At 40.3% G+C, this 13512-nt stretch overlaps 1 protein-coding gene across 2 annotated transcripts in view; it reads right to left on the bottom strand.

Annotated features, from left to right (window-relative positions):
• LOC113574197 (teneurin-1-like) overlaps positions 1-13512 on the bottom strand; it is a 138287-nt gene that overhangs the window by 62347 nt on the left and 62428 nt on the right. For both annotated transcript variants that reach the window (XM_027004950.2, XM_035532295.1), the window contains exons 6-7: positions 5755-5916; positions 453-655 (exon numbers count right to left, since the gene is read on the bottom strand). In XM_027004950.2, the coding sequence (XP_026860751.2) occupies positions 453-655; positions 5755-5916 (365 nt within the window). The remainder of the gene's footprint in view (positions 1-452; positions 656-5754; positions 5917-13512) is intronic.

Raw genomic sequence — 13512 nt, 5'->3', positions numbered from 1 at the left:
CTAGCCTTTACTGGCTGCATGCCATTTCACAAAAATTAGGGCTGTAGAACAAGGCACCTGAAAGAGAAATGTGGCAGGGAGAGTATGCAAACAGTCCCTGCAATGCTTAATGACCATCCATGTATTTCAGCAACACACCTAGAGGTTTGCATAAAAGATTGCTTATGCATTTCATGTGGGGTTAACGGGTATCTTGGGGCTTTTAATTGAAAACGGCTGTTTTCAAAACAACAAGATCCCAGCTTCCATCTCTGAGCATATCGTATAATGGGGAACAAATTCAAAGGTATCTGGAGGACATATGAAAAACTCCCAGGGGTGTAGGCCCATCAAAACTCAAACAAGCTGGCTTTTTATGTAGTGCTTTCAACGGGGCTGTGTGGTGGTGAGTATGGGATGATTAGGGACTGAGGATTGGGCTAGCAGAATAATTGGAGAGGCAATACTCGTACCTGCGTGTGTGTGGGCGGGATGTTTCTTCTCCCATAGACGCCAAGGAGAGCATCACGCGACAGTGACAGGTTGAACTTGACGTAGGTCGGGTGGTGGACGGCCACGTGGAAGCGCCAGAAGAGCCCCGGTGGGATCGCCTGCACCACCTGCATCCCGATGTCCACCTCTCCACGCTCGATGGCCCGCCCGCGCTGGAACTTGTCTATGGCACATGCAAACAAAGGCGCATGTGACAAAGACAGCAAGGGGTCCTGCTCCTCGCTTAGGCCATGGCCGGCTAAGGTCACGTGCCAGCTGAGCTAATTAAACCTTCACATTAACCGGCTGGCTGACCTCTATTGTTTCCTGTGAAGGAGTCCATAAAAAATAGAGTCCCCGGCGAAGGCCGCTGAATTCATCTTCCCAGACCGCCCCATTGTGCCAACCCAAGTTTAACCTCCTCGAGCCCCATTGTTGGCTCGACTTCATTGTACGCCATCTCCTTGTCGTTCGCATGACCTACCTCAACTAAGATTGAGAGCACATGGCGGCAGTAGCCCTTGGTCGTTACCAGACAAAGGCAAAGCAGACCTGAGTGGTGATTTATGAACACGCCTGCTTATTTTCAATCTATAATGCCTAAAGCTCCTTACTACAAATTATTGAGAGGCGCTGAGTCAATGGAAGGCAGGAGGTGATAAATCATGGCACATGTCAGCAGTAAAGGAGATGTTTTTTGCAGTGGCAGGACAGACACGGCCTCACCACACTACAGCACAGTCAGGGCAGAGAGCTCAGCTTTGTCACACAGGGCCTGCAGACAGTGACATTCTGTTCAAAGCTTACTCACAAGACCAAAGATCCCTCTCATTTCAGGAATAAGCACAGATTAGCGCATTAAAATGCCTTAGTGTGAGCAATTGCCCCTGAGATTAAAGATTTTTTTTCTCCCTTTACTCAGACCTTGGTAAAGACCTTAGTAATTGGGCATAATGCTCTAAGCCAAAAATCACACAGAGCTCTTTCCTATAAACTATGATGTTCTCGCTTCACACTATGTTATGTCAATGTGTCCTAAAACTAATAGCTGCTGGGTCATGGGCACTCTAGTCGCACACATCAAAGTCTCCTACAATAAGTGTTTTTTTTTGTTGTCTTTTTTAAAGAGCTGATTTTCCCCTTCCATATCCAAAGGATTATACTATTATATAGACTAAGAGGACATGACCCTAGATGAGCTTTTAGACTTTATATGAGCTTTTTAGTGCTTCTTGACAAACAGAGCCTAGACCTGTGCGAAAAAAAAAATCCACCCAACAATATATGTGCCCAATATTGCAGTGAAACGAAAAAAAAGAAAACATGATGGGCACACCTCCTGATGAAAGAGAGACTTAAATCTCTGAACCATGTGCAGGAATCAAATTCAACTGAAACATTAGAATGTGCGAAGGGGCACATTGGCTTGATATACTAATGAAGATTGAAACGCAAACGTATCTGTATTTCATTACGCCGCGTTCTCAGCCCAAATCGCATTTGCGATGGCACAGTCGAGTGACTCCAGCTGCAGGTTGGTCGTGCAATAATCTCAAAGGCCCTGGCGCAATCAGGGAACAATGGGGTGCTTCAGAACTCCCTCTGAGCGAAAAATTACAGCCATCAGTCAATCAGGAGGGCCTGTGCACTGTATACAACTTCAGAGCATGGCATGCTCCATGCCAAAGGCAACAGGCTTTTCTTGACATTCATCTCCACTAAGGCATGGCAGCGATACGAGACTACTGTATTGCAACCAGGTTGAATAGTGCAGACATTTAAGCCACATATGTTCAGCTACTTTATTAGAAACACCCAATCTGGATCAACACTTGCTGGTAACTTTAGTAAGTCCACTTTACATGGGGTCTATGTGGTGTTGCCATGGTGTTGGTGTTGGCATGCACAATTTGTCACCTTTTGTCCCAAACTTCATTGGTCAATTTCCAACAACAGGACAACTGCTAACCAGATATTATTTGGGAGGTGAACCTGTCTCAATTCAGCAGTGACAATGACTTGGCTGCAGTATGGTAGTGGGTGTTGCATTAGTATGAGTGTGTCAGTCACAGGAGTGTTGCTAGAGTTTTACACATGTCAGTGTCACTGCTGGGTTGTGTTTCACAATCAAAAATATCCAACCACTGCAATCCTATGTTCAAAAACTGACCATACATGAAAAATAGGAGGATGGCTAACAACAGCTGTTTATGGCAAGACCTGGGCTATAGTGTTTAACTATTATGCGTACAAAGTGTTTCTAAACAAATTATAATTAAATGTCTCTTATAAAGTGTTTAGTATATATATATATATATATATATATATATATATATAAGGAGTTAGAAGAATGGAAAGTCGTTATTTTATCTGTGACAAAGGGTTTTCACATAACACATAACATTTTTCACATAACATTCAGAACAAATGATGTGTCACCAAGGGATTGTCCTCATCTTAAACTTGTACAAGCTTTATATGTAAATGCATAGAAGGAGACAGAATTTATATGTCGATACACATTTAAGCTCCTGGGACAAATATGGCCACTAAAGGCATTAGTAATCCCTTTATCTGACTTGATGGTGTCCAGATCCATTTTGTCCCATCTACTTGATTCGTGGCGCTCATATGTTCAGACAGAGTATGTTTGATGTTTATTAGAGCAGGAAAAATAAAGGAAAGAGACAAATGGATTTTCATCACAACTTTCGACATCGCTAGCCATTCATTTGCATCGCCCTGGAGTTATCTGTACAAAACAATTACCCTTGTAATCTATTTTCAAAGGAACCAAACTGTCTTTTCAATTAAGGTTATTATTCCTCAAACCCTAATGAAGTCTCCACATGGACAGGCCATTTTATAGCCCTCTTTGACAGAGAACAAATGGAATATAGACAGCTTCTATGAGGAGTGCAACCTGGCTGATGCCAAAGAGCTTAATGGTTTTCCAAAGAACTTGCCTTAAGAGAAATGAAAATATCACTGAGGCACAGGTCACTATAATTAAAGGAATTCAATTAAAACGTTTTTAAGCAGGTGCCTAATAAGATTGCCACCAGCCGTCACATCTTTTATTGCAAAATTGATGTTAGCCAAAGCCAGTGATGAGATAATTCTATTGGCCTTCCAGGTTAATGTAAGTGATGAAGAATATATACTTATCTTCATTCAAGCTGGTGTCTTATGCTGTTAGCCAGTACGATTCCTTCAAAAACTGCTAATGAAGAGCTTTTGTGGCTTCTGTCTTTATTTATGAGTAACAGTGTTGTGGGGACGTGAACCTGTCCATCACGTCACAATACAGAATAGGAGATCCATCACTGTGCAGGCTACACTGAGAAACTGTATCACAACACAGGCAGATCGATACATGTGATGTAGCAGAGAGCAGTCAATCAACAGGACATGGGAGGGAAGGTGATGCAGAATATTGATGCACCCTTGGAGGGGGTGGGTACTTTCCATCAAAATCACCCCTATTTTGTCCAGAATAAATTCATGTGATCAGCAAATCTGTGTATATATAACGTAATGACTTATTAAAAGAAGCCAATCCAAGCACACATCAAAGGAATGTGATCCATCCCATGCGCATGTGATGTTTTATTGTATTTTCCATGGCAAAAAGGACATACTTTGATTATCTGTTGAGTCGTTTTCTTTAATTACATCAAAACATCATTAAGGAAACCAAAGGAGCAACAGCTGATAATGTTCAATGAGTACTTTGGTGAGAGTGATCCCCATTTAAAGAAAAAGATAAGTTATCACAAAGGGTGAATGGAAACTATTAACTGAAGACACTTGAAAGATCTCACCAGTGTTCTCTTTCAGGGACAGGGAGTCATGGAGTCATTCAGAGAACCCAAGCTTTGAGTAGGTTATAAGTGTTTGGCCTACTGTTAGTGACCAAGGGCCCCTACCTTGACATTATGAAATATATTACATTTTTAGGAAGATTACAAAAAGGGAGGGCTAAAAATGTTAAATGTAAGGGTGTAAGAACTGTTTTGCTAATTTTGGTATAAAATAAATTACCTGGAAATATATTACAAATTGACAAAATAATTGTCAATTATTATTAATATTGACAAAATAAATCATCATCAACAACAATAATAATAATAATAATACATTACAGATCTTTCAAAAATGAAGATCATTCACATTTCCTTTTCTTGTTGATAAATCCAGTAGGCAGTGAGACTTTACTGAGGTAAAGTGAAGCTGAAAGGTTCATTCAGGCTGAAGTACTTCTTACAGTAGCCTAGATTAATGGCTGCCTCATCTCCCCAGCTTCCAGCCCACATACCTGTCATCTTTAAAACGCTACAGCACTGAAATACGGTGCCCATGACATTATAAATGTGGCTAATCCTCAGGACGTTTGTCATTTGCTTGCTAATCACATTGCTATATCTGCTTGTCTTCAAAGCAGCGCTGCCTATCTGACATTGAGCTTCACTCCATGCCCAAAAGGAATACTTCACTACAAAACGCTAAAACATGTTCATAATGCAAGCTTGTAAGGCCAGGCAGCGTCATGCAAAATTACTTATGCTAATGGTTTCCACTAGCTTTCACAGACTGTTAGCCATGTTAGCAATGTTGTGTGACGTAGGGTGTGCTTTTACCACAAGGACTTATCTGTTGTACTGCATTAGCCTCTGATGTTGTATGACAGGCAGAGATACAGATCATGAATTGTTGACACTTGCTCACACTTCACTGGTAAGATGGTGGGGGTTTAAGCTCCACAGGAGACGGATATTCTCGGCACGCAACATAAATGCTAACAGGATTAAACAATTACATTAACATTTCTAATGAATTTGTAATCATTTTAAATGTGGGCTCCTGATTTAAAAGTGCTCACCTTTAATACAATATTCATCATTGCCCAGGTTCCAGAAAGTAGCTACATCCTTAATCCAATAGCAGAGGTATTGAATTAAAGCAATATGAAACAAATCTCAACACATCTGCTGTATTGTGGAGCTGACTCTGATGAAAACAATGATTTGATTCACACAGCCCTGATTGCATTTGACAAGCTACATAACACCTCAGCAATCAGAACACAGGTAAAGCAATACTAGCCCAAAAAATCATAATTCAGCCACAGGGAGCGGAAGCCATCTTACTCGCTCCTAATTACACACATCTTAAATGAAATGGTTCAAATAAGCGGTTTTGCGGGGCGCTTGAAAACAAGACTTGCATACAGCATGGTGTGGTGTGAAGATGTAGAGAGGGTGATACCCCACAATAACTGACCTCCTTTGGGGCCCCGGTGGATCTTGTCCATGCTGTATGTGTCCAGCGGTGTGGTAGCACTGGTGCTGGCTTTGGACCCCATGTCCTGCTTTCTAACGCCATTCTCATACAGCTGTGCCTCTGACGGCTTCAGCTGCCACGTCAGGCCAAACAGGTGCACAGCTGCAGGGCAGAATGGGGAAAGTACAGTTAAGATGGCAGCGCAAGGAACAAAGCCACATGAGATATGGAAGATTGCTGGTGGGGCAGCTCAAGACCCTGTGTTGGCATTCTGGACATGGAGAAAGGCTATATGAAAATAAATAAAAGAATAAAGTTTTTGAAATTTACATTTAAAGTACCTCACAGATTGCATGCTTATTAAGACACAGTGACAGAGGTGGGCAATTAAGGTGGATCTTCTGAAGCTGACCTCGGGCATGTGTTAAATTGGTAACATAGTCTTTTATGCATGACTAATGAGTCTATGATGCCAAAATACCATATGGAGTTTTTGTATCAACAAAAAGAATGGCAGTTGATTCCCTTCTGTTCAAACCTTTATCACAAAAAACAATCAAAGAAATGACATGAACACATTTAGTACAAAAAACTTAGAACATTTTAGACGTGATATTAAACTATCAGGGTCTGTATGAACCAAAGTAATCTTTGTCATTAATAATCATTTTGTCATATTATACATGAGATTCATGAAGTCACCTATTTAATTCACATGAACCTCACGTACAAATCATCAAATATTTGTGAGGTAGCAACAATTTGTAAAACTTTTTATAATCCATTACATCATTAGCTAATTTTATGTACATGCTGGGTGAAAGGCACTTGTTTTCAGTGTTTTTATCAAAAATACAAAATATAAAAAGGAAAGAAAATGCTTCCACCTTCAGACTGTAAGAGAGAAAAAAGCCCTACACCATACAGGTTAACTGTATTACAGTTCCCCATCCTTCTGCAGTAGAGATGCTATTGGCTTCATCAAAGCTTTAGAGCTCATTCCTCCTCATAGCTGGCCTCATGCTTGTCACAGCTGCAGCAAAATGCCTGCCCAGAAACTGGGCTTTCAATGGTCCCTGCTGATGAGAATTACCTAATTAATCTCAAACTAGTTCAAGCCAATTTAAAACCGCTCCGTACCTTGCCTCTAACAATGATCTGGGTTTATAGGGATAGTAAATGCCTAATGACTTCCTGGAGACGATAGCATTGTGCACCCAGCATTCAGACCCACGCTGTACGGTATAGAAAGACAGAGAGAAGGGTGGAAAATGTACTGCGTTGCTCTCTTTTCACAACTCAGCACTGGTTATCACCTCTGGCACTGGGCTGGGTGGAAATAATCACTTGCATACTGGTGCACTTGTACTTTAACACTGGCTAAAAGCATCACTTCACTAGGCTCATGGCTAATGTTGACCTATGTGGTAACCCATACGTGGAAAAAGCAAAAGCAGAAGGCTGCATGCCGTAAAATAGAGCATCAGCTATGTAGACCAGTGCAGTCATATTGGCGGCTCATGAAGTTGGATCAAATTTTATGCCACAAGGTAACATGAGTCAAGCCGAAATATTGGCCTTTCTGTACTGCAGTACGGTCTGGTCTTTGTGGGTGATGAGCAGGGTTCCCTGCATATTCAGAGGCATGCTGAGAAGCTGAGGGAGTGTGTGTGTGTGTGTGTGTGTGTGTGTGTGTGTGTGTGTGTGTGTGTGTGTGTGTGTGTTGGGGGGGGGGAATCCATTTGCTATTTTGGTCTCCTCCTTTTCTTTGCCCTATATTACCAAGATAACTAAAAAACAAGGCAGCTAGGCAAGCCTACTTCAACTGTATTGTCATCAAACGAATAGCATTTGACACAAGTATCAATAGTATATCTGTAAATCTTGAAAATCTCAGAAGGAAGCATAGAATGTAAGTAGCCTTCTGTGTCTTACTGCTTAGAAAATATGACTATGTCCCTAGAGACCTGCTATCTTGCAAGGTAATATGCTGCAATTAATATTTTGTAGTTGATTGTTTTGGTCCCAGCTAGCAATAATCAAGAAGTCCCTTGGATCTCCAGTAGATCCTTTCAAAGTTTGTAAGCAAAGACTGGCCATTGGCCCACAGTGTTGCTGTCTTATCTTTACCAGCTAAGTTAATTAGCAAAAGATCATATCAAGTCATTGTATCTATGTCCAAATATATTTTGACTTTGTCCTTACTGAATAATGATGCATAAATGCAGGAATTTATATTTAATAAGGTCCTTCATAAATAAAAGTCTTACAATAATGGCAGAATCTACTTTAAGTCCTTATGTGAATCAACTTAATCATAATGTTGCAGTGGCTAGCTTGTATCATCCATTCTCAAAGAGCTTCTAGTTATTGGTCAGGCACATTAGTGAAGAGCTTATTTGGAGACCTGACCTAGCTTTAAACTGGGTGTGGTTTGTACTCCTCTACTATCTCTGATTCCTTTTCATCCTTTGGTTGTGTGTGCTTGCACCTAAATTTATATAAGATATAATTTTTGACTTTAGTTTTCAATATACTATATACTATGACCACAGATATTCACTTAGTTCACAACCATACTTCCTCTTTTTCCTGGACCTAAATATTTTTGGTCCTGAAGAAAGTGTCCAACCTGGCTTTTGAAAATTTGGCTTTCCTCTCATGTTGACATGGGATTTTTACAGTTTACACCCAATCCTTATATAATTTGGCCTCGTCTTCTTCACTGTGCTTCAAAATGCCAAATTCTGAATGTTATTTCATTATATTTGACGTTTTGTACATGACCACAGAACACACGGTTTTATGCATCAAGTAAGGTTCTATTTAGTGTACATTGACCAAACAAAGCTTTCTAGCCACTGAACTGGTGGCCATATCAACAAACTTTCCTCCTAGTCCACTTTTCTGTAGGCATGAGAATTTTTCCTGTTAGTAGAGTGAGTTTATATTACTGATACAATCCAAATTAAGTTAATTCACATTGGGACTAGATTCTGCCAATACTGTGAGACCTTATTCAGTTGTAATGGCTGCATATATCCATCATCGCTGTGCAAAGACAAAAGTGGAATAATACTTTGACACACATACATACAATATCTTGACATATTACCTTTTATTACTTGATTTAGTTATGTTAAAGAAATAGGATCAACATAGTGGCTCATGGGCACAAATCTACTTCCATTACCAAAATGCATGTGCATCATTTTGGAGGCTTTGCTCCTGAAATCATCTAAAAAGACCTTAACATTACACCTGTTACGTTGAAAATAAGATAAAGCAGAATGTTCTCCAAGCCCTTGACTGCAGTTTTTAATAAAGCTGAATAGGAAAAAATATACTGATCTTTCATGTTGAGGCTACAAAAATGATTCAGTCCTAGTCACATTCTGTCATTTGTCGTGGCAAAACTATTCAACGTTTAGCTAACAAGATGCTACAGGACTAAATATATCTGTTAAAATCTAGCCACACAGTTTTGCTTATCCATATAGATATAACTAGTGGCAACCCCCTTACAAACAGTTTGCTGAAAAAAAATTAAAAATGTACTAAAACCATTATTTTTTTTCGTTGTTTGACACCAAAGAGATATTATAACAAACTAGTTAGCTATGCAAACATGAAACACTTATATCTCAGCAGTGCCCAAAAAAGAAAGAAAACAAAAGAAAAAAGAGCTCCAACACAGGAAGTTTGCCAAAGCTAACGAGATTCTTCTCAGCAGCAGCAAGAATTGAAAAGTCTGAGGACGAGTGTATTGCCAAGGTACATATTATATTTTGAGGTAAAAAAAATTTAAATGTCTTTGATTAGGGCCCCCAGACATAAATTTGCTTGGGGCCCCAGAAATGCCAAATCCACCCTGGGATATAACTAGTGTTACAAGTGATCCAGAAAAAGGGCTGCTAGTTATAGCTAGCTGGTATGCTTGATAGACTGAAAGCCTAGATAGACTGAACATTTCAGTTGCGCTGACAATATGTTATTTCTGAATAGGTTTTACCTGTAAAAATGTGAATAAGTCACAGAATAAATGGTTTTAAAAATGTCTTCCCTTAGTTATTAGACCAGGTTTCTCATTTGATGAATATATGACTGATTATATAACTGAAGGATGATCTCTCATTCTTTATCCTTCAGGTATCAAGGGACGGACAGGGAGAATAACTAAAACTGGTGTTTGGTATTGGGAAAGTGAATGAATCACAGGTGCATGAGGAATGAAAGGGCTGACTGGGTACCAGCCGGGCCATGACACCCTAGTTATAATGGGATTGAATAATCCAGATTATGGTTTTTCAAGATATGACTCCTTTTCCCCCCCAAGTGCTATGCAATTTCTAATGAGAGATCTTCAGCAAAAGTTTGTCAATGATCTCCCATCTCCGAAAACGTGTTTATAATCCAAAGTGTGCCACAGGTTCAGCATGAAGAGCTTTGTTGTCACTGATTCCAAAATCTTCTATACCTATCTGGGATGTTAACAGTGGTGAAGCCTACCAATTTTACAGGAGTGTAGAGATTGGGCATTCTGAATCAAAGTTCATTGTCAGCAATACCGAACTGGGGAAGGGACATGTTTGTATGGACAACTTTTACACATCTGAGTTGCTCATGAGTCTGCACAGTAAAAATACAGGATCTTATTGGTGGCCATACTGGCTGGCAATGTAAGGGACAAGTGTTCCAAAACTCTTTGACAGTAAATGAGTTAAAAATAATCCAAAAGTAATTAAAAAGTAAACAGTAAATTACATGTTAATATAATAATTTGTTGGATTAGATGTTTTTCAAAAGGTCATCAGTAATCTGTAACAGGATAAATTTAAGTAATCACCCTAACCCTGTTTGTTGGCGAGCAGTTTTTCAACTGGCCCCTTGCCTTCTCATCTTCTTTTTTAAAACCAGTGTTTATCTTAATTGCTGCCCATAAATGCGAATTCCCAATTTAATTTCCTCAACTCTTGGGCAGAGGAAAAAAAAATCTCAAAGTATTCAGTGCTCAAGCCCTATCGATGTCCCTAAATAGCTCTACAGTACTATTTTCTCACATAGCACATCTTTACATATCATTAATTTCAGTTCATATATTCACAATTCATTCTCAATTCATTCAGATCAGGCCAATTAGATTCTGCATATAGAGTATTGATGCATTTCCATTGACAGAATTTCCAATCAACGAGTGGACTGCTTGCCCTTCTTATCTATTGTAACATGTAGAGGTACTTATATATTGACCATTGTTTTAGACTTTGTTCTGGTAAAAAAATCTGGTTATTAAATTCTTGACCTGTGTACCAGTATCATATCACATAACCCTCAATTATCAGTTGTTTCAATGATTGTAACATTCTATCACATTTTTATTCTCTAAATGTTTCCTTTTTCATATAAATTCTGTTTTTCCCTGAAATACAGACCTGTGCTGACTGTAATTTGAATTAAAAACATATGTTTGCCAGAGAAATCTGAGCTCAAATTCTAATCCTGGAGATGTCTGACTGATCTGATGTAGACGTGCATTCAGCTGTGAACCCCTAATACAAGAACATCTGCATTAATTCATCGTGACTCCCATCTTTATCGAGCCATTTACCTGTGTGTGATCAACAGCGAGTTCACAACCTCCTCCTAATTTGATTTGCTGCATGTATACTATGGCGACAAACAGTGATCCATCAGCCAATAAATTAGGTAGCATAATTACTGTGAACGATAATGTTTACTTTGTCCTTTGTGCGACACAAACCTTTAATGGCTCCATACAGCTTTATGTGCTTTTATTGCACACAGACACGTTGCCTAACCTGCGTTTAGCCCTGGTGTGAGCCGAGTCCACAGCTAAATGCCTTCTGCTTCACGCTCACATTGTCACGTCATCTGTGCCTTGTTCCTCCCCTCGCCCCACTACTCGGTGCTGTTGACCTTTGCTAGACCACTTAGGTGATGCGGTAAAGCAGTCACTTGAGCACACCAGGAGGGGAATTAAGTTAAGATGGCTGGATTGCGTCTTGTTGAGGAAGGGGGGCGGACACGGTCCCCCACGGCTGATGAGACCAATTTGCTTTGCTGTATTGCTGCAGCCACATGGAGTGCCTATTAGGCAAGGATGCATGCACCACACATCACGTTGACAACAAGGCAAGGGGAAAATCACCGAGGTAGGTTACAGCAGTTTAGCCATGAGACTGTGTTCCTGAGGACACACTGGCTTAGACTTACAAGACAGCAGGACCAAATATCATGTATTTTTAAATGGTCACAAATGTAAAACTGTATTACTTAGTTATTCCATCATAATACTGTAGGTGAGAGGGGGTTATAAACCAATCATGCAAAACATTTCATAAAGTGTACTAAAAATCTGGTGAATATCAATAAGCAGCCCTTCAAGATAATTAGAATTCCAGCTAACTTTAATTTTATGCATGAACATTTCAATTAATCACATTTAAATAAACTAGCATGTATCTAAGATGTCAGCATACACATATTGACAAATTCTATTTTTGAGGATACCAACACGTACACTTACATTTCCTTCACAGAAAAGAAAAACACAGCAGGTTATGTATTCATTCAAGTCAGGCCTGGCCCTGTGTTTTTTGTTTTTTTTTGTCAGCAGAACAGCCCCCAAACAGTTATTTGGATTAATCTTGAAATGATTGCAGACAAGGTTGTGACAGCTGATTAGATTCCTCCACAGGTTAAATTGTGTTTGAAGGGTTCTCAAGGAGCAGGGCTGGTTTTGACTGGGCTAGAGATGGATATGCCAGCTGGGAGGGGCTGAGTCGACAGGGTTTGGGATAAATTGGAAAGAAAATGACAAGCTTATTGATAACTGGCTGAGCTGGAGTGCCACCCCCAGCCCTTATATATGCGCTTTTCAACCTGCCACAGCACTACCCCCTTACACTCAAAACCCCACAAATTCACACGTAACAGGAAAATATTGACAGCAGGTAGGCACAGGAGCATTCCACCGCAGAGCACTTTAAAAGTCCCTTAGCGACCTGTTCACTGTTCAATAGTGAATGTATTTGTTTGTGTATTTTTTTTATTTTTCTGCTGGCAATAATTAACCCTCCCCCTCCATTTCTAAGCACTTAGCTTTGGCTCTCGCGTTTAGCATTCGGTGACAGTTTGCAGTAATTAGCAGGTTTTGTCCAAACAAGAGTGACAGCATAAATTTGGTTTCCCAGTTGGAGGGATGGCACAAAAGGAGAGGCCAGTGTCGAAAGGATAGCTTCTACCTGATGGGGCCCACAAAAAGGGAAGAAGACATAACATGAGAACTTTGGTGGGAAGGCAGTGTGCAGTTGAGCATATCTTGAGTCCTCTGACATTTCCCCTTTCTTTTCTTGATTTGATTAGATGGAACATTTTTGCCTTTGCTCAATAGTAAGATCACACCCACTTCCCTCTCTTTCTTGACAGGTATAAATTCCATGTTGGAACTATCAGCTTGTATCACGTACACCCCTTAAGACTCCCCGCACCAGCAGACACTTTGACGCTTTACTGCCCAGTCCAAATTAGTGTGCTATGGGTTGGGTGAGGGGAACCCTGACCAAACGAATGGCCAGAAGGCTTTGGGAAGTCTTGGTTGTGAGAGTAAGGAGGAGCTTGTGCTAAAGCCCCAGTGGCCTGGGCGTCTAGTTAAGTCAGAGCAATAGCGCGCCACCTCTCAGGAATAACAAGCAGTTTGGTATCTTTTGGGGGAGGAGGTGGGGCCTGAGACATGAA

Source organism: Electrophorus electricus, chromosome 12 (genome assembly GCF_013358815.1).
Source record: "Electrophorus electricus isolate fEleEle1 chromosome 12, fEleEle1.pri, whole genome shotgun sequence".
Taxonomy (NCBI): Eukaryota; Metazoa; Chordata; class Actinopteri; order Gymnotiformes; family Gymnotidae; genus Electrophorus; species Electrophorus electricus.
The sequence above is the reverse complement of the archived record's forward strand: the minus strand, read 5'-3'. Positions and strand labels throughout refer to the sequence as shown.